Consider the following 25978-nt stretch of genomic DNA (forward strand, 5'->3'; position numbering starts at 1 on the left):
CAGGCAGCTTTCCTGGCCCTGTCAGTGACAAGAGAGAACAGGGTGAGCTCCTCTAAGTCATGGAACACCACAACTTAGAGGGACCACCAAGCTGGGAATGTCCACCTGGCCTAGGTGGTAGCGTCACCTCCGTGGAGGATCAGTTCATTGCTAAAAGCCTAGGAACAAAGTTTATGGAGAGACCTCGCAAATTTCCTAGGACTCGAAGATTTATCCAATATTTCTGTCTCCCATGTCATGTGTCTGATGAAGCGCCTGGGGGTGAAGGATCTGACCCTTTCACTGCGAATTCAACATCTGCAGAGAAGTCATGATATGCCAATCACTTTGTTCTGCATGTTTATATGGATCATCCCATTTAATCTCACAACAAATGTAGGCTGGATACACCCATTTTACATATGAAAAAACAGAGAGGATGGTTTGTCTAAGACCACATAGCTAAGTAAGTAGTAGAGCTGGAATTTGTACCTCCAGGTACTTCGATTCCAACTCTCAGAGCTCTCTCTGCTACAACACAGTGTAATTAGAAGGAATTATTCAAAGCAGATTCCCAGACCCTTCCTTGTATGAAAAGTAAAGAACCTTTTCTGGGACTCAGGGCTTGAACAGAGAAGGCCTCCTGTTATGTCCACCTCCCATGTCCCATTGGCAGGAGTGAGCAGTGGAGGGCCATAGACCAGGCCACGCCCTCACCTTTCTTAGAGGTCTCATCTAACAAGACCTCCTGTCCCGGAAGGTCCAGGGCTGTTTATCTCCTGAGCACAGTCCTCCCTGTTCTCTGGGAGGACCCACTGTAAGATCGGTACGGCGCGCTTACTTCCTGGACTGGGTGGCAGCCTTCCTAGGGACAGGAAGCCTGGGCCAGTGCGCAGAAGATGGAGAATGAATGGTATGTTCCTTTCAGAGTCATCCACCTACATCAAGGAGACTTGGAGGTGTCCTGGGTGACAGCTTGTTGTGACTTGACAGAGCCTCCTAGAAACTATCCACTTGGGACCGGGGTGGAGAATGGCTTCCTCCCACTCATGATGCACTTGTCCAAGTTTCCAGAAACCGCATGGTTTAAGCCTCTGGTCATGCCACACTCTGATGGGTGCGCCCAGCCTTCTCTGGGGAGTTGTCTCACCTGCCACTCCTGGAAAGATACGCAGAGCCAGACAGCGGAGCCTATAAGGTCCCAGTTGGGAGGATTCCACCTGACTCTGGTGCAGAGTATAAAAGAGCAGCTGAATGTCAGAGCCTGAATTCAAATCCACCTCTGCCATGCAGCAGTCGTGCAGTTTGGGCGGCTTATTTCACTTCTCTTGGCCTTTGTTTCCTCATCTGTAAATTAGGAATGATGACAAGGCCCACTTCATGGGATTCTTGTGCTGGCAGGAGATAATATACATCAGGTGTCCAGCACAGCATGTGGCACACAGCAAACGTTTAGCAAACGCTGGCTATTACTATCATTGTCCTCATCATGGCGTTCACGGGGACTCCATATGCGTGTCCCCGTGTCCACCCAATTGCATCAGGACCACAGCTAAGCGATTATGGGGAAGAATGGTCCCTGGGAATCTAACCAAAGCCCAGAGGCAGCTGGGACACCTGCTAGGCTGTAAGTGGCTCCTTCTGCAAAGAGCCATCATCTCTTCCCACAACAGCCTCCTCCTCCTCCTGCCCAGCACACTCACTTGGCACTCCTTTCCCAGGGAAATTATGTGGAAATGCAGCAGTCAATAGAGTCGACAAAGCCAGAAGGCATGGCTGGTACTTGGAGGTGCCTAGGCTCCAGGGACACAGGACAATGTCACTGCAACTCCCTCCCTGCCCAAAACACACACACAATTCCCTGGAGATTCTTGGCCAGTTTAGAATGCCCCATCTCCCCCCTCCATCTATATTTTTTGTAGCCTCTACAGATATCCTGGCCCAAAGGAATGTATTTTTCTTTTTCCATCCAGATCCTGCTTTTTCTCTACCTTATTTCCCCGTCCCGTTCCCATACCCTTACACCCCTGCCAATCAATTTATGTCCTAGGAATCCCCTGAGAGAGAAGGGAAAGTGTCTGCTTTCTAAGGGGAAAGAAACAGAAATGGCCTAAGCCCTAAGTCTCTGCCCAGGCCGGGCTTCTGAGGATGCAGCCACCTTCCTATGGTGAGTGGACATGGCTGGTTGTCTTCTGAAATGAGTGCTGTCTCCTGCAGGGGAATCTGCCAAGGACTGCCTTTCCCAGCCCAACTTTGTCTAGATGGTGCCACATGACACATATGACATGTCTGCACCCATAAAATGTCAGTGGAAATGACTTCTGGGCTAGAGCACTTAAGGACTGAATGAATCTTTTTTTATATTTTCTTTCTGGCTAGAAGTAGACAACAATGTGGATGACAAACTCCCAAGATGGAAAAAGCTTGTGGAAGAAAGTCTCCCTCTGATCAGAACACCCTAACTGCACTGTTACATGGATGCAAAACAAACTTCAATTAGGTTAAACCATTGAAATGGTGAGCAACTGTGGGATCTATTACAGTCAGTGTCACCCCTCCTAGGAATATAGTAAGCGTGGCACCTGCCTCCTCCCCCATACCTTCTTGTGCACATGGAGCAAGAAAGGAATCAAAAGAAGGACTTTCCCTGGCATTGATATGAAACACTAAAGCAATCAAGTTCAGGGTGTCCAGAGGCTGGATGCGTTTGGGGAAACCTGGAGAATTCTGTGCTTGTGGCTGGTGTGCTGGGGACTATGAGCCCGCTGGTGAATGGGGGTATGGAGGTGGAGCTGGGGATTCACCAGTGGGCTCATAATGGTTGAGGTCAATGTGGTAAACACAGGAAAAGTGCAAAGCAAGAAGGGGTAGATTGTTCAGAAGAGGCCAGTGGGACCACCCATCTGATTATCTTGGAAATAGCTGAGTAAGCTTTGGGGCTTCCTTGTCAACACACCTGTTGTTGAGCCAGCAAAGGCAGAAGTGGAGGAAGAGGAAGAGGGTAAGAACATGCCCTGGAGTGCCCTTCCCCTGCCCCCACCTGCTTTGTGAAGGTTTACTCCAAACCTGACCTCCTCTGAGAAGCTTCCTTGACATCTCTAGGTGTGGCTGGTGGTGGTTCTGAGCATGTTCCAAGCATGGTGTCCACACTCAATCACAGCTTCCATCACGTTGGGTCATGACCCAGTTCCTTGAGGATCTGTCATGCCCTTTGTATCTTCTGGGCCTAGTATGAGTACCCAGCACAGAGTAGGTAGGGATGTTGTTGGTGAATGGATGAATACATGAATGTATGGCTAAATGAGCAGAACCCAGAGACGAGGAACCAAAACCAAGAACCAAAACCAAGAGTGTCTGGGCACTAGGGTGGGCAACCTCAATTTGTTACCTAGGGTACCAGTAAGACATCCAAAGACAGATATCTCAGGTCACACAACTTTTATTGCTGAAGACCGTCACTGGGGGCTGCTGCAGACAGGAATGTGGCCACTTTGCCAGTCTTGCTAACATTCCCCAGTGTACCTAGCCCCATGAGCCCCTGCCCAGCCTCTCCAGCCTGCTCTTCTGGGGCAGTCTTTCCCTTGAGCGGCCACGGCCTGCCTGAGCTGGGCTAGGCTGGGTTGATCTGCTTGGATCCTGCCTCTGAGAAACAGAGCACCACAAAAGACCCTGACGGGCCCAAGGAAGGTGAGGGGAGCACGGCTGGCAGAGGAATAGCTGCCCCAGAGAAAAGGCTGCGGAAGGCCCAGGCTTTTACTGGTGAGTCCAGGCACACTGATGATTTGCAGGAACATGGTCAACTTGGATCCTTCAGAAGGGCTGCCTGGAGGGCCTGGGACCACGTTAGGTTTCTCTCCATGGCAGTTTTTATGTCAGTATTACGTTTCCGGAACAACTGAGAAATTGAAAGGTAGAGAAAGCTGAGAAGAAATTCCAAAGTCCCAGGACAGTCCCTGGGAATGAGAGATGCTCTCCACCTGGACCTCCCTGGGGCCCTCGGGAGCCTATGCAGGAACAGCATCCGTTTCTTCATGCCTTTGTCAGGGCCCTTGGATGCAGAAACAGTTTGTGGACCTCGTCATGTCAGATTTGCTTGCCAGTCCAAAAGAGTATTTGCTTCCCTGAGTATCTCCTAGGGGCTCCAGATGCTGTAGTGACTTGGGAGATGTCCATCCTGGGGACTCAGTCCAGTCTCTTCATCCAGTCCCTTGAGGCCAGAAATATTCTGTAGGACTCTTAAAATATGACACTTCCCAGGAGTCCCCTGGGGGTCTTGGGCTGATTGATGCTAGCTGTCAAGGCTCCTGGAGTTTTTGGAGAATCTTTAAAAATACCCGTATTTTCATTTCTTAAATATAAAAATAAAATAAAATAAAACCCGCCCCAGCAGCTTGTGACCAAATGAGTAGAGTGAATCCTCATCTCCGTTGTCAGCCTGGTTAGCCACAGCACAGCTCAGCTGCGGACATCTATGGCTCCAGCAGGAGGTCTGGGTGAGGGTTCGATGCTCATAACGACAACGGGAGCAGCTTTCCACAGAAGACAGTCCAGGCACGGGGAAGCTGCACCCACCAAAACCCGCGATCCATCCCGGGACAGCAATGGCATCACCTGGGTTGCTGGCATCTGTCCACACTGGGCTAGTCTGTAAGTGAGGGTCAGAGAAGCAAGAATTCCAGGCCCTTCCTTGGGCTCTGGGCTCCACCTCCTCCATCCATCTATGGACACCCCTGTAGGAACATCCACAGTACTCAGGCTCTTGTCTCCAGGTAATTTCCAGCCTGGGATTTTGAGAAGAGTTGACAGCTCTGCTGGTTTCTGAAAAACTCAAGAGTGGCAATGCACACTATGTACACACACACACACACACACACACACACAGCAGACAGTGGAGGTGAGAGTCCGATGGTGCCTGGTGGCCATTAGCCCAGATGATGCCACACATGGCCAGTCACTGTAGCCAGAGTCTTCACAGCAGCCGGTGCTGTGCAGAGCAGCAGGCCAGCTGGTTAGGATTTTCCGAATCGCACCTCGCTCTGAGGAAGAGAACGGGAGAAGAAGGTGATGGTGGGCTGGGTGGGCGGGGAGCGCAGAAGCCCAAGGTTGGGGTTCAGAACCTATAATTTAGCCCAGCTGTCACCTGGCACTGCCTCTCCAAGGAGGGACAGTAAAAGGAAAGGATGGATGCAGGCTTGGAGGGCCTCTCTGCACTAGATTTCTGGAGCCTTCCCTGCTCCCCTTGTGTGAGCCCTCCCCTGTTCCCCAGGCAGAGAAGGGGAGGGCTGGCAGAGCAACCCCTGCTTTACAGCTAAAGGCTGAAGGCCCAGAGAAGGCAGGGTCTCAACTGGGTCAGCAGAGTTGCAGGCAGATCCCTGGTTCCTGATGCCCAAATTCCTGCCGTGGAGGGAGGCCTCCCATCACTCCACCGCCAGTGGCCTGTGTGAACTCACACCTCGGTCATCCCTGGGAGAGGAGAGTGGCACTGGGGCTGGCACCAAGGTTAGGCCCACCTTTTATTCTTTACATTTATTTGTTTATTCATTCATCCTTCATTTATAACAATACATAGTAAATATACTGAGGATATTCCAGGGGTTGTAAATGGCTGATTTTGATAGATCAGTCAGAGTTCTTCAGTAAGAAAAATGGAAGATGAGAGGGTGGAGGTGGGAGAGGGGACTCTCTAGGGTGGATCAAGTATTCCAAAGGCCAAGGGCAAGGTAAGGCACACACCGAAGAGTTTGTGGTTCAGTTTGACCTGAACAATGACTTCTGAGGCTGGACATAGGTTAAAGCAAGTCAAAAAACATAAAAGAAGTTTTTATTTTATTACTTTATACTCTTTTACGATAGTAGTGAGGTGCTGTTGAAATATTTTAAGTGGGAAAGGGAAAGAATTGTAGTTCTCAGGGAACATTCTGGTGACAGCTGTGAAAGTTGTCAGAGTCAAAATGAAGTCCCTTGTGTTTTTTAAAAAAGACAACGACGACAACAAAAAGAAAATTAAAAAAACTCCAACAAACAGAGCTGGGAAAGGCCATGAAGAGCGGGTTCCCATACATAAATGCTTGATAACAAAAACTATCACAAAATCCTCTGCAGAAACTGAAACGTTTTCAAAGTCCATTGCAACCTTACACAAAAAATCACTTCTGGGGGAATATCTGCCTAGCAACTGCCTGCCCAGCCTCTAGGCCCACCCTTTTGCAACCCTCTGAGCTCTGTTCTGAGGGAAGAAAAGCAGGGAAAGAAACATAGGCAGCTGGGATTGACCCCAGGCATCACGTTTGACCCTGTCCAGAATACCCCCGAATACGAGGCTGCTGAGGGGATCTCTGCCTACACCCTGGGTGCTCCTCCAGGGTCCCCACCTTAGGAAGTTCCCAGTCTGCTGGGTGCAGTGTCCTGGTGCAGGGATCTTACCTCCATCTTGCTGTAAATCCAGGGAAGAACTTCTGTCACTTTGGTGTACACACCGGGTTTGTTTCTCTGGCCACAGCCTGTACCCCAGCTGGTGACACCTGCCAGGTACCAGCGGTTGTTCTGCTCACAGACAAGAGGCCCCCCACTGTCTCCCTACAGGGGAGAGAGGGCACATGTGCAGGATGGGACAGGTAGTCCATGAGCAGAAAAGGGTGGGGTCCCAATTCCCACATCAGCCCCAACACCCCAGCCTCCCCCATCCCCAGGGTGCTGGGACCTGAGCCCCACCCACAGGTACCCTCACCTGGCAGGAGTCTCTGCCCCCACGAAGGTCCCCAGCACACATCATCCTCGGAGTAAGGTAACTATCATAGACCAAGTAGTCATTGCATTTCTTGAAGTCGATGAGATTGACCTGCACCTCCCGGAGGAAGGGGGATGTCTTGTCTTCAGTGAAGTGGGGTGGAGGAGACAGAGGATGGAAAGCCAGTGAGATTCTGGATAGCTTCCTGGTGGTCCAGCTGCCACCCCAAGACCTAGAATCACAGCCTCCTGGGAATGGAGGGTGCCATGCCTGTGCCTGGCTCCGACCCAAGGGAGGCCCTCTGTGGTTGGACACCCAGGGCATATTGGCACACATGCCCTCACACAAGACACAGCTCGCTGCACGTGAGACAGAGACATCCATGTACACAGACACACTCACAAGCCTATCAGGCTACGCGACATGTTGCACGGCACTTGCCTACGTTTAAAGCACCCTCAGATACATGGCTTTGTTTGTTTTTGGAAGCTATGTGCCCTAAAGAGAGCAGGTGGCATTAATCCATTTACAGGTGGGGAAGCCTGGGGCTGGAGAAGTGACCTGCCCACAGTCACACAGCTAGTAGAGTATGGAGACCAGACGAGAAGGCTGTGCCCAGATCAGTCATCGCTTTGCCTCACGGAGAGAGGGAAAAGCAGTCCCAACGCATGGCAGTGCCCTGAGTCTAACTGCGGGGTCATCCTGCTCAAAGTAAGCCATCTCACAGGACAAGGCACTCTGTGATTGGGATGACGTGAAAACAAGACCACTTCATCATCTTGTTTAAGGCCAAAGACAAGGGCATCTGCAAATCACAACAGTACCAAACATCCCCCTCTCCTGGCCAATATGAGTGACTGCTGCTTCCTTACCGCTTAGAGCTCCTAGATAATTTTTTTTTTTTTTTTAATTGAGATGGGTTTCACTCTGTCGCCCAGGCTAGAGTGCAGTGGCATGATCATGGCTCACTGCAGCCTCAACCTCCCTGGGATCAGGTGATCCGCTTGCCTCAGCCCCTCTCGTAGCTGGGACTACAGGCACACACCACCATGTTCAGCTAATTTTTCTATTTTTTGTAGAGATGGGGTTTTGCCGTGATGCCCAGGCTGGTCTTGAACTCCTGGGCTCAAGTGATTCTCCCACCTTGGCTTCCCAAAGTGCTGGGACTACAGGTGCAAGCTACCGTGCCCGGCCTCTAGATAAGGTTATTAAGCTTCCCCGTCACAGAGTAACCCCTGCTTCCTGACACCATCCAATTTAGAGAAAAGTCCTACGTCTTTGAACCCTCCCCAAGCCACCTAAATCCTATGAGCAGTCCTCTCTGACACGCTGTTGCTGAGATGCTCTATGGTTCTTCATGGTGTGCTCTCTCTCACTGCAATGAGCAATGAACTCAACTGGTTCAACCACAGCAGTTTTCTAGGTGATCTCGACCGGAAGGCATTGTCACAGCGACCCCACTGGCATATACTCAGGTGTCTATACACACATATTCACACCCAGGCCCATGAATCTATATACCCAAACTCTCACCGACATAGGCCCTCATCTGTATACCCAGACACATTGCTTACACGCACTCATGTATACACACACGCACATGAATACACACACACAACCAAGCATCTTTGCCGCTTACCATCTGTCTCCCTGGTCTTGCCAAAGCCTGTGATCCAGCAGGTCTCATTGAGGCTAAAGGTCTGTCCATGCATGGGGAGGCAAGCAGGGTGGATGTGAGCTGCAACAAGACCTCCAGATGTCAGTGAAGGAACAAGGCTGAGACTTTCAGTATGGGGAGGAAGAAGGAGCAGAACCACTCTGGGGGCAAGGAGGAGGCTCCTAGAACATTCATCCTTGACTCTCGAGTGGTTCTGAATCCTCCAGAACCTTGGACTGACCAGACACAAAACTCCATCACTTTATCAAAACCCACCAGCCTTTGGGGGCTACCAGAGGCTGAAAGCCATTCTGATTTCAGTGGTTGCCCTGTGGTCAGATGCATAAGCCTTGGAAGCTCCCTTGTACAAGCTGATACTGGGCAGCTGAGGGTCTCTCCCCACAAAGAGGGTCTCTCCTGGCAGAGCCTCTTCCATGTCTTTCCACTAGAACAAGGAACAGCAGCAGGCTAAGACCCAGATATTATGACCGCTGCATCTCAGCAGTATGTCCAGCCTGGTCTGGCGAGGGTACCCACTGGTTGTCCAGGGCCTGTGGCTCTCCCTCCAAATGTTTGCCCAGCACAAGGTAAGAAATCTCTCCAAACAGGAAACGCATTCCTAGAGACACAGACCACAGAATTCCTGCTAACTTGATCCCACACTCAGAAATATTATATTTAGAAGTCACTGTTATGTATCACTTCATAAGCTCTGAGGACTGGTGTCCCTAGGGCGACCAGGGCATTGACCACCACACCTGAGTTTGCAGGAGGAAAATATTAGTTGATAGAATGTTTGCAGTATTCTCAACCATTTGTTATATTCACTGCAGTATTCTGCACCTAAGATAATGCCTGTCACATATTCAGTGCTCACTAAATGTTTAAAAAGAGAGAGAGAGAGAGAGAAGGCAGAAAGGGTAGATGGGAAGGATGATTTTAAATTTTTCTCCCATAAATTGGATTAGGCTTTAAACATTGGTGTCTACCCTAGTTTTGTCTGCTAGAGAGTAAACAAAAAATAGATGAAGGAATAGCATGCATTATTAACAAAAATGCAAAATAGGATTTCTTTTCTCTGCCCCTTTTTGAGATGTAAAGTTTTAAAAACATGTAACACTGATATATGATCCATTGTTATATATTTCACTGTTTTTTATGGGGAAATTAAATTTACCAGTGAACTTTCACAAACGAAAGTACTGTGACTTCTAGTGCTCTACCTGCCAAATGAGTTTAAGAAAATCTGCACTGATTTCTAAACCAAACATCAGGGCACATGTTCTGGCCACAGGAGTACATACATCTGAGCTGTGATTCTCAGACTAAGGGTCTGCTTCCTGCCCAAAAGCCTATCAGAGTCTATTTGAAAAGCATACGCAATGTGAAACTAGCCTTCATTCGGTTTTAGAAATTATTTAGTTTTGGAATTCCAAATAATATTAAGGAGTGGAGGGTGGGTGAGAGGTAAGATTTGGATGTTTAGCCAAATACAGCCCGGGTTTGACAAGGTGAGAAGGCCTGCTCTGGTCCTGCAGACTGTGCTCTTCCTGTGTGCTGAGCGGCAGGGCAGGGGGCAGCGGGCATCCCTCACCTCAGCCCAGGGCTCCACCGACAGGGCTGGAGTTGCAGAAGGGCTGGTGGGCGTGTCGTGTCAGGGCGTGGCTACGAGTGGGAGTGACGCTGCGTGGGCGTGGTTCTGGGCTAGCGCTGCCCAACCGAGCTCTTCCCAGGGATCCTCCTCCTCACCCCACTCTGATGATCTAACTGCTCTGACTCGTGATAGACACCGCCTCCACAATTAATGTGCGAGGAAACACTAGCTCTCAAGCTCAGAGCACGAGAATGGCTAGACTAACCGGAGAGTCCTCCAAGGCTTCCAGAAGTCCCGGTACTCCTCCTCCCTTTCCCACCTGTAAAACTGCTTATGCCAGGGGGCTCTGGCTCCATTCTTCAGGGTCCTCCCTGAGCCTCCATTACCTGTCTTCTCCAATCTTTTCAGGACCCACCTTGACTATCCTTCCTCTGCTGAGCTTCCCCAGGATGATTAGTTGCTCCCGCCTGTGCCACCATAGCTCCCCGCTCACCCAAAACATCGCATAATTGACCTCTACTGGTCATCTTGGTGTATGTCACCCATTTTATTTCTATTTGCAACTGTACTATAGGACTGACAATATAGTAGACGCATAGTATTTGATAAGTGAACAGATGAGTGAATGGATGAATGAATGAATGAAGTCTTCTTTGAGGTCCCCTGTCCACAGTGATCATCTGAGAACTTCTGCATTTCCTTTGTGTAGCCTCATTTGGTCCGTGGCAACAACGTTGTAGCAATTAGCTGTTTGAGTGTGTACTCAGCTTATGTTCTCGACTGCAGGGTAAGCAATTTGCCAGTCTAGAGCCAGGTGGGGAGAGCATTGCTTGGGAATCAGATCGACCTAGTTCCAGTCCCAGAGCTACCACCTATTACTTGTGGCCTCGGGTAATTATCTCTCTGTAAAGTTCCATTTCCTCATGTGTCAAATGAAGTTAATAATAGTACCTGCTCCACAGGGTTGGTTGTGAAGAGTAAATGAAATCCTATGTGTAAAATGCCTACCATAGTGTTCGGCCTCTAGGTGCTCAGTTAATACCAGTGAAAGAATTCAATCTATTGATTAAGATCAGTACCCAAGCCCTGACTCTGTCATCAATTTGTAATGTGAGATGTTTCATTTGGAGCAAAGTTATTTATAGCCCTTGGGCTTCAGTTTCCCTAATTATACAACAGAAGTGTTCCATGTAAGGATCTTTAAGAGTCTTGACTTCTGCCATGCAGAAGCTTTGGGGCCCAGATATGAGTTGACAGATGCTGGCAAGCGCGAGGGCTGCAGAGGGTGCTGGGGCTGGGGGACAGGAGAGCGGGGAGCGCAGATTCACTCACCGGACAGGGTCAGGGGCTTGGACAGCCGCATGAGGGCGATGTCATAGTCGTCCTCCTCGTCGGTGTAGTTGCTGTTGATGATGATCTCGGCGATGGAGACTGCCTCAGGCAACTGGTGCAGGTTGCTGGTGCCTGCATACACCTTCCAGCCCTCCAGGACCTTCTCCCGGGTCCTGCAAGAGCCACAAAGGAGCATGGTCCAGTACCTGCCTGGCAGCGTTCACTGGCAGCATCTGCTACCTACAGGAGCCACAGTCAGAGCACCAGCTTGGAGGCAGGAGGATGGATAAAATGACCTCTGGAGGGAACCCTCTATCTTATCCCTGGAGCCAAAGCAATCCCCCACAGCCCCTCAAAAATTATGAGCTTGCAGCTCTGCACCTTACAGTAATAAAGAGGGAATGATGAGTAAGACCTCTGTGTGGCACTCACCCCCCACTATCTCCTCTGCAAGTCACCAAGGATCAAATAAGAGTCTTTGACTTTTGCCATGCTGAAGCTCTGGGGCCTCGATGTGAACTGACAGATGCTGGCAAGTCACAGGGCTGCAGAAGGTGCTGAGACTAGGGATAGGGGGCACAGATTCACTCACCGGGCAGGGTCAAGGGCTTGTACTGATAAGATCTCAGTATTATTACCCTCAGCAAATTCAGACAGGACAAAGTAACATGCTGAACTCATTATTAGAGAGGCCAGTGCCCCTGAGGCCTGGTCTCAGAGATCTCTCCTGCCCACCAGCCTGGGCTGTGGGCCCCCAGACACTAGGTCAGCTGGTGACTGTTAGAAGCTGATACAGTGCTCTCTCTGCAATCCCTAGCCCTCAATTTCTGGGATAACTAGGGGCTCCTCTGCTATGAGTTCCAGTTGCAGGAAGCAGCAACAAACCCAAAGCCTTTTGCATTTCACCCTGTTCTGCAGGGGTCGGCTCCTAGTCCCTCTTCCTGCCTGCCTCTCTCCCTTGGGGCCATCAATGGGACTTTCTCATCCTTGGGCCTAGCTCAGAACAAACACCCCCGATCCATACTCTCAGGACCAAGTGAACACCCAAGCTACACCAGTGCCAACTGGCCCATGGGGGCTGGACTCACACCCAGAGTCCTCCTCCACGAACAAGTCAGTCTGCAGCCAGTCCTTCCTGGCGGTCCCTGACCCTGGGCAGTGTCAAATCACCTGCCTCTCAGGCACTTACACGAAGAAGCAGTGGGCGGCAGTGAGCACCCACTGGGCATCAATGAGCGTGCCTCCACAGATGTGGGTGGTGCCGAAGTGCAGACTCACTTGCCAAGGCCACTTGCTCTCCGAGGCCAGCGCCCCTCCCACGATCCGCCCGGTCATGGCCCTCAGTCCGCAGTCTGGGGAGAAGGAGTAGACGTACTGTGAACCCTGCTTTTCCCAGGGTTCTTTCCGAGCTCCTGATCAGAATGCCTCTGCCGTGCTCCCAGGGCCAGGACAGGCTCAGGCAGCCCCGTCCTGAAGGGCACCCACCCTCCCATGGATGAGCTTTGCTCCCTTATCTGCTACACACAGCAGTTCCTGTGAGAGCATTGCCACCACATGGTGGGGTGGCTTTCTGGGATCATTCAGTGGGAAGTTTGACCCCAGGCAGGTTCTTCTTTCTTCTCCTTCACTCATTCTTTCATTGATTTGACAAATGCTTTCTAAGTGTCCCAAGCTTTGGGCATTGTGCCAGGCATTGGGATCGTGATGGTAAGTCCCAGGACTGCCATTAGGAGCACAGGAACACAGACCAGTTCTAACGTCACCCTGAATTGACAAGCATTATAATGGGGGTCTCTATTGTTTCTAAACATAGGAAGAATACACTTCCCCTGATGCACGGGAGACTCAGACCGCTTCCTTGGAATAAGAGGTTGCTGGGCTGAGCCCCTGCCAGAGTCAGGAGAAGGGGAAATGTTATCCTGGGTGTACCGGTGCCTTACAGGGACTCCAGCCCTGAAGCAGGCCTGCTGACTAAGACACTGTTCCTGACTTGAACCCCAGTGCCAAACACCTCCCTTGGAGGAGTTCTGCCCCTCTGCCCTTTACTCCCACACGACATTGGCCACAATCCAAGAAGAAGAATATCTTACGGGAACACTGGAGAGAGATATACCGCTGGGAAGGGCATTCAGACCTGCAGGAGGAGACACAGAAAGTGGGAGGGTATATTAGCTACCTCCTCCAGGAAGCCTTCCTGATTGATTCCTGCTCAGTTCCTATCCTGTTTCCAAGGAAGCTACTCTTTGCACAGGAAGCAGGAGATTCTGAGCTTCTCCTTCACGTGTGACACTCTCCCTTCCAGTGCTTTGTCCAGAATGGCAGTGGTTCAGTGCAAATCAACACTCTCATCCCCTCAACTAGTTTTCTTGTGGCAGATTGCAGACATTGGCCCAGATCAATGTTCTTTGAACTTCGGACTTCATTGTCCCAGCATCTTTTCACGGCTAAACAGATGGCCTGGTGCTCCTCTGACACAGTTCCTCAACACAGATGCAGAAACCACGCAGCACAGAGCAGGCATCCAGATGCAGCAAATTCACGTCCCTTCCCTCACCATTACTTCTCTTGGAGCCTGGCTTCTTCTCTGCCCTCTGCAGGGCAAACAATGCCAGCTGGCAGAGCCCCCAAACCTCCGATGCTTCCCACATGGCCCTCCCTGTCCCTGACGCCTGCACCTGGCAGTCCCCTACTGCTGCTTCTCTACCCTGTCCCTAACCCCAGTGATGCTTCTCCCGCCCCAGTCCAGGTCCACTCCCTGCAGCAGCTCTCAGTTCAAACACCTGGTTGACTGGAGGTCCCAAGGTTCGTGAATTGCCGCTGACGACCAGGCAAACTCTCAGGGGCACCCCTGGTCTCCAGTTGCTCTCAGCACTGAGCCTCAAACAGTAATTTTTAAGTCAGGAGGCAGTTTGGTGAATAAGGACTGTTTCCGAGATGCCCCTGAACACTCATGGTGGACTCCTGGAGGCTGGATCCCAGAAAAGCCAGGGAAGGGGGCTCCCTGACTCAAAGACCCCCTCCCACACACTCCTTCCCCTGCTCACAAACAGGCAGCCTGCCTGCCCCACCATACCTGTGGAGGCTTTCCTGGATGGTGGAGTTGTATCTCGAGATTGAGAAGCTGTTGGCAAAATCCCTGTGGGCAACCTCGGTTGTCCGGTAAGCACTACAAGGGAGGAGAGGGGAGAAGAATGAGTCCCCTGGAGACAGGGTCATCCCAAGTCCTCCAGTAGGCTTAGAGCCCCACCAGCCCTGCTGACAGAGGCCAGACTGTGATGGTCTGAATGGTGGCCAACTCCTCCAAGCAGCTGTCAAGGCCCGATAAACTGCAGCCCCACCCACATATTCCACCACTGCCCCCATCTCCCCCAACTCCCCTCCAAGACCCCCAGCCCTATGCACTCACTACCCAGCGTTTCTCAGAGTGTAGACTAGTAGCGTTACCATTGCCTGGGAAGTTATTAATATTAGCAATGCTTCTGAATCAGAAACTGGGTGTGGGCCCAGCGATCATCGTTCTAACAGGTTCTCTAGTGATGCTGATGCACACTCAAGTTTGACAAACACCAATCTAGCCCTTTTCTATCCAAACTGCGATCTATGAATAAGCAGCAGCAGCACCCTCCAGACCTATTGAATCAGAGTCTGCATTTTAAAGAATCCCAGGTTACTGAGCTGTACATTAAAGCGTGACAACCTCGGGGCAAGCCTCGTGGATCTCAGAACACAGTGTGCCTAAGAATCACCTTGGGATGTTTGCTGAGCAGGTTTTAAGTCCTCATCCCAGAGATTCTGATTCCAAGATGCATTTTCACAAGCATGGCAGGTGATTCTAATGTGTTCTACTCTCTACATGGAATTTATGTATATTTCTAGAACATGGTACACCCCTGCGTGACACCCTGGCATGACACTTTGCATATGCGGCTCCTCTACCCAGAGGGCCCGTTCCTCCCTTCTCTGCTCTCTCCACCAGTGCAGTTAGGCACCCTCTCCATTGTGTGCCCTTGGTGCTTCACACACATCCTTATCATTACACATCACATCATACTGTGGTTATTGGTTTAAGCCTGTCTCACTGAGCCACACTAGAGGTCCTTCAAGCCTGGGCTCCTGTCTTAATCCTTTGTGTCCAGGTACTACACAGTATGTAACACATAATAAAAGCTCAATGAATATTCTTTGAATAAGTGGCGTTCAAAGACCTGAATGCCCAAGGGAGGTTCAGGCTTGCATAAGGCCACACACACAACTTGTGGATAAAAGATGCCCATGGTCTTCCATCTGGATTACTCTGATCCCGCTTTTGTGGATCTGGACAGGCTGGGGTGGGGTAGAGAACTAGTTCTAAATCCTAACCCCCCACCCCAGGTGTTTTTGGTGCTTCTTCTGTAGAGAACCCACAGTGAGATCTTAAACTCTTCTCCCCACGACCTCACACACACTGACAAACCCCAAACTACCCATCTTGAAAACTCAGTCCAAGAGGGAGGATGGAGATGTGTGAAAATCAGGCACTTCTTCAAAGTGGAAAGTCATTGCTCACCTACTCCTTCCTCTACCCATCAACACTGCCTGATTTGTTTAAAATCTTTAGAGCCAAAGATCCTTATGATTCTGCCTGGCCTCACCTGGCCCATTTCATTCTCCGTTTGATGAGGTCTGGCTCAAGCCACGGTAGCTATAGCTCGAGGTCCACTGAAGGGCTTTGCACAACCCGAGCTTCTAGTTCCCTAATATAAGAAGAAAAGATCTGCCCAAATGCCTACCCAAGGCGTAGGGCCACCACCGCGATGGTGAATGTGATAATGGATGTCAGGGTGCTTTGAGGCAAAGAACCATCTAGGAGTCCGATACTATTGCAGATCTATACATCACTATGTTGGCCTCATGAAAACAATTTGCTCCAGACTCAGAGGATCTCAGGGCTTCTGACTCTGAATACCTTGAGGGTGTCCAGAACCAGTGAGATCAGCCCTGGTCCCCAAGGGTCTTTTTAATACAACGTTTCTGCAACATGCTTGAGAGGCCCTATGAAGAGCCTGAGGCATCCCTGAAGCCTGGACTCTGGGGCCGGGTTGGGGGTTACCTCTCGAAGCCCAGCTGCTGGCAGGTCTTCTCTGAGTAGGAGTCATTCCAGTTGCTGCTACAGATGGGAAGCCACTGATGGGAGGACCCAGAGTAGATTTTAAGCAGAGACTTGTCCCAGTCAAACCTCACTGCAGGGCAAGAAAAAGGCAGAGCAGGTCCTCAGCACCTAGGAAGCATCAAGCTCTTAGATGGGCTGAGTGAGGCTCTGAGAAGCGCCTGTCCTGACGGCACTCCTTGCTGAGGCCTGGGAAAAGTCCAGGAACGTGGCCTGGGTCATGGGGGGTCAACCAGTACTCAGAAGCCCAGGATGCCTAGCATGGACAGAGCCAAGGCAAAGTCACCAGAGTGCTGCAGACTGGTGCAAACTGTGTATCAGCTCAAATGGGAGGCAATGGACAGGGAATCGTTGGGTCTGGATTATATACATGCACACGTGCCCACATACATACATGCACACACACAAACACGCACATACACACATACACACACATGCACGCGCACACACACACATATACACACACAGGCATGCCTACACACACATATATACAAACAGGCACACAAACACATGCACATGTACACACACACACACGCACAGGCATACGCTCGCCCGCACCCAGCCCCCTTACCGCAGCCCAGCTCATCACTCTTCAGCTTGCAGTCCACCACCCCGTCACAGCGAACAGCATGCTTGGGACAGCTCTCCCTTTGCTCCTTGTACCTGATCCCTGTGTGGCCCCGCCAGAACTGGACTAGAGAAAAAGAAGCAGACAGCTGGGTCACGACCAGCTCCACAGAGATGAGATACTGAGCAGCCCAAGGCCCTGGGGGTTCTGAGACACCGACCTGCAATCCCTCTTGAACTCTGGGGCTCTCGTCCCCCATCTGTATGGAGAGAAAGGCTGCTCAGGAATGCTCCGGAATGCTCCAGAAAGCTCCTGCAAGCATGGCAGCACCAGGCAGATTCGAGCAGCCAGCCACCCAGAGAGAGAGAGAGAAAGAGAGAGAGAGAGTGCTGTGGAGATGGGGACCACCTTGGGAACTCCCCTCCCTACATGCTGGCAAACACAGTGGCCAGAGAAACCACCTCCTCCAGTGTCCCAGAGCTTCCCTCCCAGAACCCCTCTGCCGTCCCATCTTCTCTGTGCTCCACAGGGTCACAGCAGATAAATTTCTGTCCTCACAGTCACACATGCAACTACTGTCTGTCTGTTCTCAAAGGCGACCATCCTTCCAGTCTCAGAAGCTCCTGGGTTTTTCCTTCTCCCTCTCCCCTGCACAAGGGACACCCCTATGCTCAGTTCTTTCCCCATGACTTGTCTTTATGCCTTTAAATGTCTTTTCATTCAATCAGCAATTCTAGGTGGCTGATTCCCACATATACAAGTTGGAGCTAAAAGAAAACAGTTTTACAAGCCATATGTGCAAATCTGCTTCACGACTTCCTCCCTCTCTAACGGCAATCTCTTTCCAAACCAGCGGTGGTGGGCCCTCCTGCCTGGAGGCACCTCCCGTTGGCTGCCTCACAGATCCAGGTTCTAATTTCTCACCCCGCCTCTCCTCCTCCACCAGCTCCTCAGCGCCACCCCTTGCTTCTCTTCCAGGGCCCACTGTGCTCTCTGTCACCCAGGGTAAAGTCCGCCCGTGTGTGACTGCTCCGTCCAGGTCCCGACACAAATCCCTCCTAATCTCTTGGGTTGGCCCCTCCTCTCTGTGCCCTGGTCTTCCTCCCACATCCTGGGCACTCAACCCCCAGAGAAGCCTGGGCAGTCTCCCTTGGAGTGCTTATGGAGCCCCACATGGATGTGTAGTGGAGAGGGTGCTGGGCCGAGTGGGGAGTCGGGAGGCCTGGGCTCTAGTCCTGACCCCACCAGGTAGCTGCTCGGTGACCTGCAGAAGTCAAGCCACTTCCCTAGCGCTGGAGGTTAGAGGCCTCCCTGGCAGAGCTTATGGGGACTTCAGGAAATGCTGTGAAACCACGCTGAGAGCTTTAGTTCTATTCTGTGAGCCTACCCATGGGTGCCATCTCGCCCCTCCACGGGTCATTCCCATGGCTTTCATGGAGCGAGGTGCTCTGTGGTGGGAAAGGGAGGGAGGGCAGGGCAGTAAGTCACAGCAGGCACCATGCTGAGGCCTTTATGTGCATTATGACAGTGATCACCCCACCCAGTCAGACAGGTGGGGAAATGGAGGCTCAGAATGTTAATGGACTTGTCGAATTCACACAGCTGGTCAGTGGCAGAGTCAGGGCCTGCGTGGCACTAAAGCCTGCTCTGCCAGCACACTGCCCCTCCCTCAGAATCCCCTTCAACAGCCCTGCCGGCAGACGTTTCCATGCGCTGGTCCACTCCACCCTTCACCACTGGTGCTGCCTCTTTCACAGACTCCTTACTCTTTGGCCTGGCGTTTAAAGCTCTCTACAGCAGGGCCCAGCCTTGCTGAACCGAGCAGACGGCCACAGGTCCCTGATTGTTCCTTCTCCACTCTGGTTAGGCAGGTCCCTTCCTTTCCCCCATGCTGTCGTTGCCACCTGGCTTCCCACATTTTCTGTGGCTGCTCATACGCTCGGATGCCCTGCTGGGCATAATTGCTGTCCCACCTTCCAGGTCTTCATCTGGCCCCACAGCCATAAGAAGCTATCCCCTGCATCCAGCCCACACAGTTGTCATCCCCTTCTCATAGTCACACTCAAATGCATTTGCCCTTCAAAATTTCCAGCTATTCCCCCAGGAGACTGTAATCTCCCTGAGGACAGGACAGAATAATGTACATGCACATTTGCGATGCCTAAAGTTTCCCACTGTGCTGGGCTCATAGTGGACCCCTGAGTAGAGAGCCCTGGGGCATGCCTGGGTATCTTTGCTGAAGAGAATGGGGAAATTGAGGGGGCCTGAATCCCTGAATGCTGAACACATCATCCCATTGACTGAATATCCTTGACAGACTTTTTCCAATCAGTGTTTTCATGTGTGTTTTTTTAATAGCTAGTATTTGTAGATTTTGTTCCAGGAATTGTGCTGTTGTCTGATTTATTCCTCATAATCTAGTGAGGTTGGAATGAGATCTTATGGGGCACATAGTAATGAAATGGGTGAATGAATTTTGTCCCATCTGAAGATGCAGAAACTGAGCTCAGAGTGGTTAACTAACCAGCCCAAGTAAGCTGCATAGTAAGTGGCGCAGATGAGACCCAAGTTCGGGTTCCTCTGACTTCCACACTCTTAACCTGGATGCCCCACAGGGGCCTGGAGGCAGCACAGTCCAAGGCCATTTGCAGGAGTGTCCCTATCCGGACACGGTAGCCGGGTGAGTGGGTGGTCCCCACACCTGTCCCCCCTGCCTGCCCCCATCCCTGGGTCCCACTCTGCCTGGCAGTGCCCGGAACCCACCCCTGCACCCTCCGTTAAACTCACAGAGGATGATGAGCGAAACCACCAGGGCAATGAGGAGGAGCACGCACCCGATGAGCGGCAGCCGCTTCTGGCCCTCCCGCCAGGTGAACTTGGGCAGGCTCGTACCTAGGAGCAGGGCGGCAGCAGGGGAAGGTGAGGCTGAAGAGGAGTCCGATGAGGTGGAGAGGGTGGGGGAAGCAAGGCTGTGGCCCAGGAGGGCCCCGTGAGGATCACTCCACCCCAGAAGTTGGAATGAGATTTGATGGGGCACAAGGTCAATGGAATGAATGAATGAATTTTGTCCCATCTGAAAATGCAAAAACTGAGCTCACCCTGCCTGGCACCAGCAGCCGTCTTTTACTGGGCTCTTCTCTGGGCCAGCCAGGCACTCTGCCTGTGTTCTCTTAATTCTCATGGCAACCTCATGAGCAGAGTCGTATTAGGCCCATTGTATAGATGGGGTAACTGAGGCTCATGGAAATGAAATCACTTGCCCGGGGTTACTTGGTGAGTTAGTGGCAGAGTTGGGATTCCAATGCAGTGGGTCTGATACCAAAGCACCTCACCCACCCTGGAGAGGACCAGGCTGTGGGATGGGCCCCAAACTTCGAGTGATCCTCCAAAGCCACGTATCATCCAGGCCTGTGTGTACTGTGGTGGTAGGGAAAGTCTGAATTCTAGGATGGGAGGAGGGCAGCACCGGGGCGGGCAGAAGCACTGATTCCTTAAGGGCGGACCCAGTCCCCAAGGCCTATTCGACCTCTCTGACTCCCTAATAGGTGAACCATGCAACCCACAATTTGGAAGGCTGGGGATGGACTTGAACACCTGGTCAGAATCTCTCCTTTTCCTCGCTCACCCACAGATGGGCCCGCTGATCATGACCTTGTTCCACTGCAGACCCCAGCTTCTTAGGCAGACCCACAGGACAGCACAAGGAGAGAACCCTGTGACTAACTGGGGGACCTTGCTACTGAAACCAGTGCTCTGACCTGGGTTGTGCAGACTCCAGGGTGACACGCTGCTTTGTTAGTCCTGGCTTCTTATCACCTACCCCGCTTCGCGCCTAATTTTCCACTGTCTCAGGTTTTCACATTTCACAAAAATGTTTCCTTTTTGCCCCTGCCCCCAAGTCCCTCACTGCCAACCCCGCTGCCTCCCCTTCCCCACATCATTGTCTGCGATGAGAGCAGAGCACACTGGCTCTGAGATTTCCTCCCTGCCCATGGGCTGCTTCCCATCTCTCTTGTCTTCCCTGCAGCATCCCCCTTACCTGGGCTCTCCCTGGTGGCCCTGGCAGCTGGTGCTGACATGGCAGGAGATGATCGGATGGGTACAGCCCCCACTGGTGTTGCTCTAACAAGGTACACTCTGGTTGGAGAGGTTGTCACGGAGGCTGACCTGGCAGATGATGACCTGCCGGATGAGGACCTGGAAGGTGAGGACCGAGCCGGAGATGCCCTGGCTGGAGATGCCCTGACTGGAGATACTTGGGCTAGAGATGCCCGGACTGGAGGTGCCTGGGCTGGCGATGCCTGGGCTGGTGATGCTCGGGCTGGAGATGCCTGGGCTGGAGATGCCCGGCCTGGAGGTGTCCCAGCTGGAGATGCCTGGGCTGGAGACGCTCCAGCTGAAGGTGTTCTCACTGGAGATGCATTCTGAAAGCAGATCGAAGAGTATCCCTCAGGCTGCTCCCCTGCCAACTCACCTCAGCTGTCGGCTCTGCTGCACTAGGATATGAATGCTCTGAGGCAGCAGCTAGGGGTTGAGCAAACCCCCCTGGACAAGGAAACATCTGAGAGGAGGACTGTGTCCAAGGATAGAATGAAAGCTCAAAGAGCCTGCTGTCCCCCAGCTCCCCTAGGGGCTCCCCTGCCACTTAGGACCTGCAGAGAAGGGTGGAGGGAAATGGGCCATGTGCCCGGGGATTGGGGGTCACCTGCTTAGGCTACACATGTCTAGGAAGGGTTAAAGGAAGAGGCTGCTGGGCTAGTCACTCACTCTGAGACCTCATATGAAGGGAATGTGGTCCCCTATGGGGAAAGCAAAGACCCCTCTGCCCTCTTCCCTTCCACCTCCTACATCTGCATCCTTTACTTTCATGTATGTGCGTTAGATTATAAAATACTGTTCTTACTATGAGCTGTAATCCCTAGTTAAGCACTAGTTAAGGAAAGCCCTGACCTGCCAACTGAAGGGGCAGAGCGCCAGTGTGAGCTCATCTGAGGGAGAAAAAGAATGCTGTACAAAGCCAGACTAAGGTCTTTGCATAACACGGACAAGCCTCAGCTGCAGAAGGCCCTGTCCTTCCCTCTGGTGGTGGCCTGGGCCTCGGCTCCTGCCAGGGATCCTGGCACTGTGGCACCTTCACCGGCCTGCCTGGTCTCCCTTCCTCTTTTGTGCACACTCTAAGTCTTCCCCAACTTCAGGGGGACTTCCCGTAAGCCAGGACAATAAAATACTAATCACTCGTGTGCATGGCACTTTAGAGGTGAAAATAAACTTTCACATCTGTGGCCTCATGATGACCTCACCACATCCCTGGGAGGTTAGTACTTTTGGAAGCCCATTTTACAGATAGGGAAGCCAAGGTTCAGAGCTCAGCTTGCAGAATCACAGAGTCAGGGTTCTACCCCATGCCTGTTTATCTCTAAGTCTCCTGCCCTTCTTGAGTCAGAAGAGCTTCCCGGCACAGTCTTCGTGAATGGCATGTACAGAGTGCTCATTTTGCCTTTGTGAGATTGGTTAAGAATGGGGCCCCGTGGCCCTGCAGGGCCGGGAACACCTTGGGAACCTGGGGATAGGGCGGAGGGTTACAACAGGGATCTTGGTCTTGTAGTACTTTCTGGTGTGACCCACAGTTGGGCCCTGTGACCTGCCAAGACCAGGAGGTGCCTACTGGCCCAGAGCAGCGGGGTCAGGTGGGTCTTCAGGTGCTCTGGGTTAGAGAGACCAGGTTGGAATTTGGCCTGCCTCTAAGGCGGCTGGGTGCCCCAGGCAAGTGACTTCGCCTCTTTACATCTCAGTTTCCTATCTGTAAGCTGGAGGGAAGCACCTTGCTTCATGGTACTGAAGTCACAGATCATACCTGTAAAATGCACAACACACAGTGAGGGCGTGGTGAGCAGTGGCTGTGATGGAGGGGTTTTGTTTGTTTGTTTGTTGAGTCTTGCTCTGTCACCCAGGCTGTAGTGCAGTGGCATGATCTTGGCTCACTGCAACCTCTGCCTCCCAGGTTCAAGCTATTTTCCTGCCTCAGCCTCCCCAGTAGCTGGGGCTACAGATGTGTGCCACCGCACCTGGCTACTTTTTGTATTGGAATCTCACCCCATTGCCCAGGCTGGAGTGCAATGCCACAATCCTGGCTCACTGCAACCTCTGCTGGGTTTAAGGGATTCTCCTGCCTCAGCCTCCCGAGAAGCTGGGATTATAGGCACCCGCCGCCGTGTCTGGCTAATTTTTTTTTTAATTATTATACTTTAAGTTCTGGGGTACATGTGCACAACATGCAAATTTTTGTATTTTTAGTAGAGATGGGCTTTCACCATGTTGGCAAGGCTGGTCTCAAACTCCTGACCTCAAATGATCCACCCGCCTCAACCTCCCAAAGTGCTGGGATTACATGCGTGAGGCATCACACCACACCCAGCCGGTAGTGGGGTTTTGTTTGTTTGCTTGTGAGATTGCTGGGCTTGCTATGGAAAAATCTGTTTGAATCTGATTGTCTCCATTCCCAATTGCATTTCCTGGGCAAGCGACATAACCCTTCAGTGCCTGATTCCATGCGTGTGAAATGGGCAGACCTCACCTCCTTCCCCCAGATAAATGGGTGATACACATGAAAGAGCCTGGTCTATAAATGTGTGTCAAACCATGACAAAGATAACAGCCCACTAACACTTTCCGGGATCCCATTCCCACCTCTTCACAGCTCTTTGCAGTTGATATGGTTAGCCTCATTTTATAGATATTGAAACAGAGGTCCAGGCAGGTTAAGAACATGCCCAGATTCACACACCAGGTAAGTGACAGCTCAGATTCTAACCAGGCCTGCTAGTGTCACAAACATCCACAGGACCTACCTTCGTCTCTTCAGGGCTTGTATGTGCAGTTTTGCACCATTATGTGATTTGATCCTCACAAGTCTGTCAGTTAGCAAGTTGGGCAGGAATTACTACCCCCAGTTTGTACACAAGGACCCAGGGCTCAGAGAGACCAAACAGCCCACCTGGACGAGCTGGTGGTCTTTAGGAACTCTCGCACAGTCTTCTCATTCCCAGGCAGCTCAGGCTGTCTCTACCTGAACGGGACCCTGCCATCCAGCGCCAGCTGCCCCATCAGGAAGAGGCCCAGAGGAAAGTGGGTGGGCAGGTGGGGGAGGGAGCTGGGGAAAGCTGTAAAGCTAGAACAGGAGAAGGGAGTCAGGCCAGAGAGGGAACTGGTGGTGAGGGAGCATGGGTGGAAAGCCAAGAGCTGCAGAAAGGGCGACACATCCAAAAATGGAATGGAGGCCCGGCAGGCCCTGAGTCTGGGGGTATCTAGCTCTGGTCTGGCTAGAGCAAGTGCTCTGCTGTCAGGGCCTGGGAGGCAGGTGGAAAGCCACTGGGCCCCCAGACCAGGGCAAGAGGAGAGTTCTGGAGCCTCAAGACCCAAAGGAGAAATGCCCATGAAGAGAACTACAAGTCCCCACAGGGGCATCAGGATGAAAGGGCAGCCCCCAGACCAGATGAGAGCAGCCTCCAGAGTGAGGCCCCCGCTCCACCCCCTGACTCTGACCCTCAACCCAAACCCTCCCAGACATCAAGAAGAGTTCTCATCTTCAGGGATCATCTGAGTAAGAGATTCCACACCAATCTTCTTTAGGCACTTCACAGCCTGCTGTCCCACGCTGCTGGAAGTTCTTCCTCATATCTAACCTGTTATAGCACTAACTCATTTCTTTGCCCCAATTCTTGGAGAACAACTGCTGAGCCTCTAGCTTTCCACCAGAGGCCTGACCTCACCCTCAGAGTAGAGGCCTTCAGCAGCTGGGGAATGGGAAGGGAGGAGACTACTTTGTTTGTTGGTTTGTTTGTTGGTTTGTTTGTTTGTTTTGAGACAGAGTCTCCTCTGTCGCCAGGCTGGAGTGCAGTGGCACCATCTCGGCTCACTGTAACCTCCACCTCCCAGGTTCAAGAGATTCTCCTTCCTCAGCCTCCTGAGGACCTGGGACTACAGGCACGTGCCACCATGCCCAAATTTTTGTATTTTTAGTTGAGATGGGGTTTCACCATGTTAGCCAGGATGGTCTCCATCTCTTGAGCTTGTGCCCGCCTTGGCCTCCCAAAGTGCTGGGATTACAGACGTGAGCCACCGCACCCGGCTGAGACTTCTTATCCAAGGTCCCAACCTACAAGGGGCAGAACCAGGACCAGAACCCAAGCTTCCCAAATCCTGGCCTTTGGCAGTGAGCCGGAGACTCAGGAATGGAAGTGAAATGACCAACTCCTTGATGTGTCCTGGTGTCTCCACAACTTGCCTGCAGACCAAAGGCTTCTCAGCCTGCTCAGGGGCAGGTGCACAGGGTGGAGCAGGGGAGTGGGGTCAACTCTGAGCCACGTCCCTGGCCTAACTTTGCCAACCATTCTTTCCTGGCTGTGCCTCTCCTCCCCACCTACCCCTGGGGTGGTCTCTGAGGTTACCCCCTGCAGTAACATAATTGTAAGCCCTTACCATGCCATGGAACAGGCCCACACCCCAGGCTGTCACTGCTACCACCTGGCTATGCCTCTGCAGCTCCCAAGGGTCCTCACCCAAGGCTTGTTCAGGGCCCTCCAGGCATTTTGGGGCAGGAAGCAGCATGGCAGGAAGGCAGGGCAGGGATCCGCAGGAAAGCAGTGAAGGGCAAGCTAGGGAGGGCTAAGAGGAGCAGCCCCTGGCCCCGGGAGTCTTTCCAAAGCCCGTCCCTGGACAGAAGTCTGTAAGAATTTTTACTCCCACTTTACAGACTGAGAGGTAGAGGCCCAAAAGGTTTGTGTGCTTTGCCCAAAGTTGTTCAGGCCCATCTTATAGTAGAGGACGGACTAAAATGCAAGGCCCCCTGCTTCCAGCCTAGGGCTCTCGACACCACAGCTCCCAGGGGTAGATCCCCCGTGAGGCGAATGGGATGTTTTTCTGGTTTCCAGTTGCAGACTCTGCCCCTTGGGCCGTTACCTGGTAGGGATGGTAGT

At 52.0% G+C, this 25978-nt stretch overlaps 1 protein-coding gene across 2 annotated transcripts in view; it reads right to left on the minus strand.

Moving 5' to 3' along the window:
* Nucleotides 1-3400: 3400 nt before the first annotated feature.
* The window catches only part of TMPRSS13 (transmembrane serine protease 13), a 28353-nt gene continuing 5775 nt past the window's right edge, over nt 3401-25978 (minus strand). Inside the window, exons 2-13 of one of the 2 annotated variants that reach the window (XM_025357101.1) lie at nt 21043-21427; nt 19791-19895; nt 17007-17129; nt 16379-16508; nt 14363-14455; nt 13380-13423; nt 12479-12641; nt 11290-11462; nt 8346-8444; nt 6707-6849; nt 6403-6555; nt 3401-5015 (exon numbers count right to left, since the gene is read on the minus strand). In XM_025357101.1, the coding sequence (XP_025212886.1) occupies nt 4989-5015; nt 6403-6555; nt 6707-6849; nt 8346-8444; nt 11290-11462; nt 12479-12641; nt 13380-13423; nt 14363-14455; nt 16379-16508; nt 17007-17129; nt 19791-19895; nt 21043-21427 (1638 nt within the window). In that variant the 3' untranslated portion in view covers nt 3401-4988. Of the gene's footprint in view, nt 5016-5797; nt 6201-6402; nt 6556-6706; nt 6850-8345; nt 8445-11289; nt 11463-12478; nt 12642-13379; nt 13424-14362; nt 14456-16378; nt 16509-17006; nt 17130-19790; nt 19896-21042; nt 21428-25978 lie in introns of those variants that run through there. The other variant, XM_025357100.1, reaches the window with a different exon arrangement.

The sequence above is a fragment of the Theropithecus gelada genome, chromosome 14, assembly GCF_003255815.1.
Source record: "Theropithecus gelada isolate Dixy chromosome 14, Tgel_1.0, whole genome shotgun sequence".
Taxonomy (NCBI): Eukaryota; Metazoa; Chordata; class Mammalia; order Primates; family Cercopithecidae; genus Theropithecus; species Theropithecus gelada.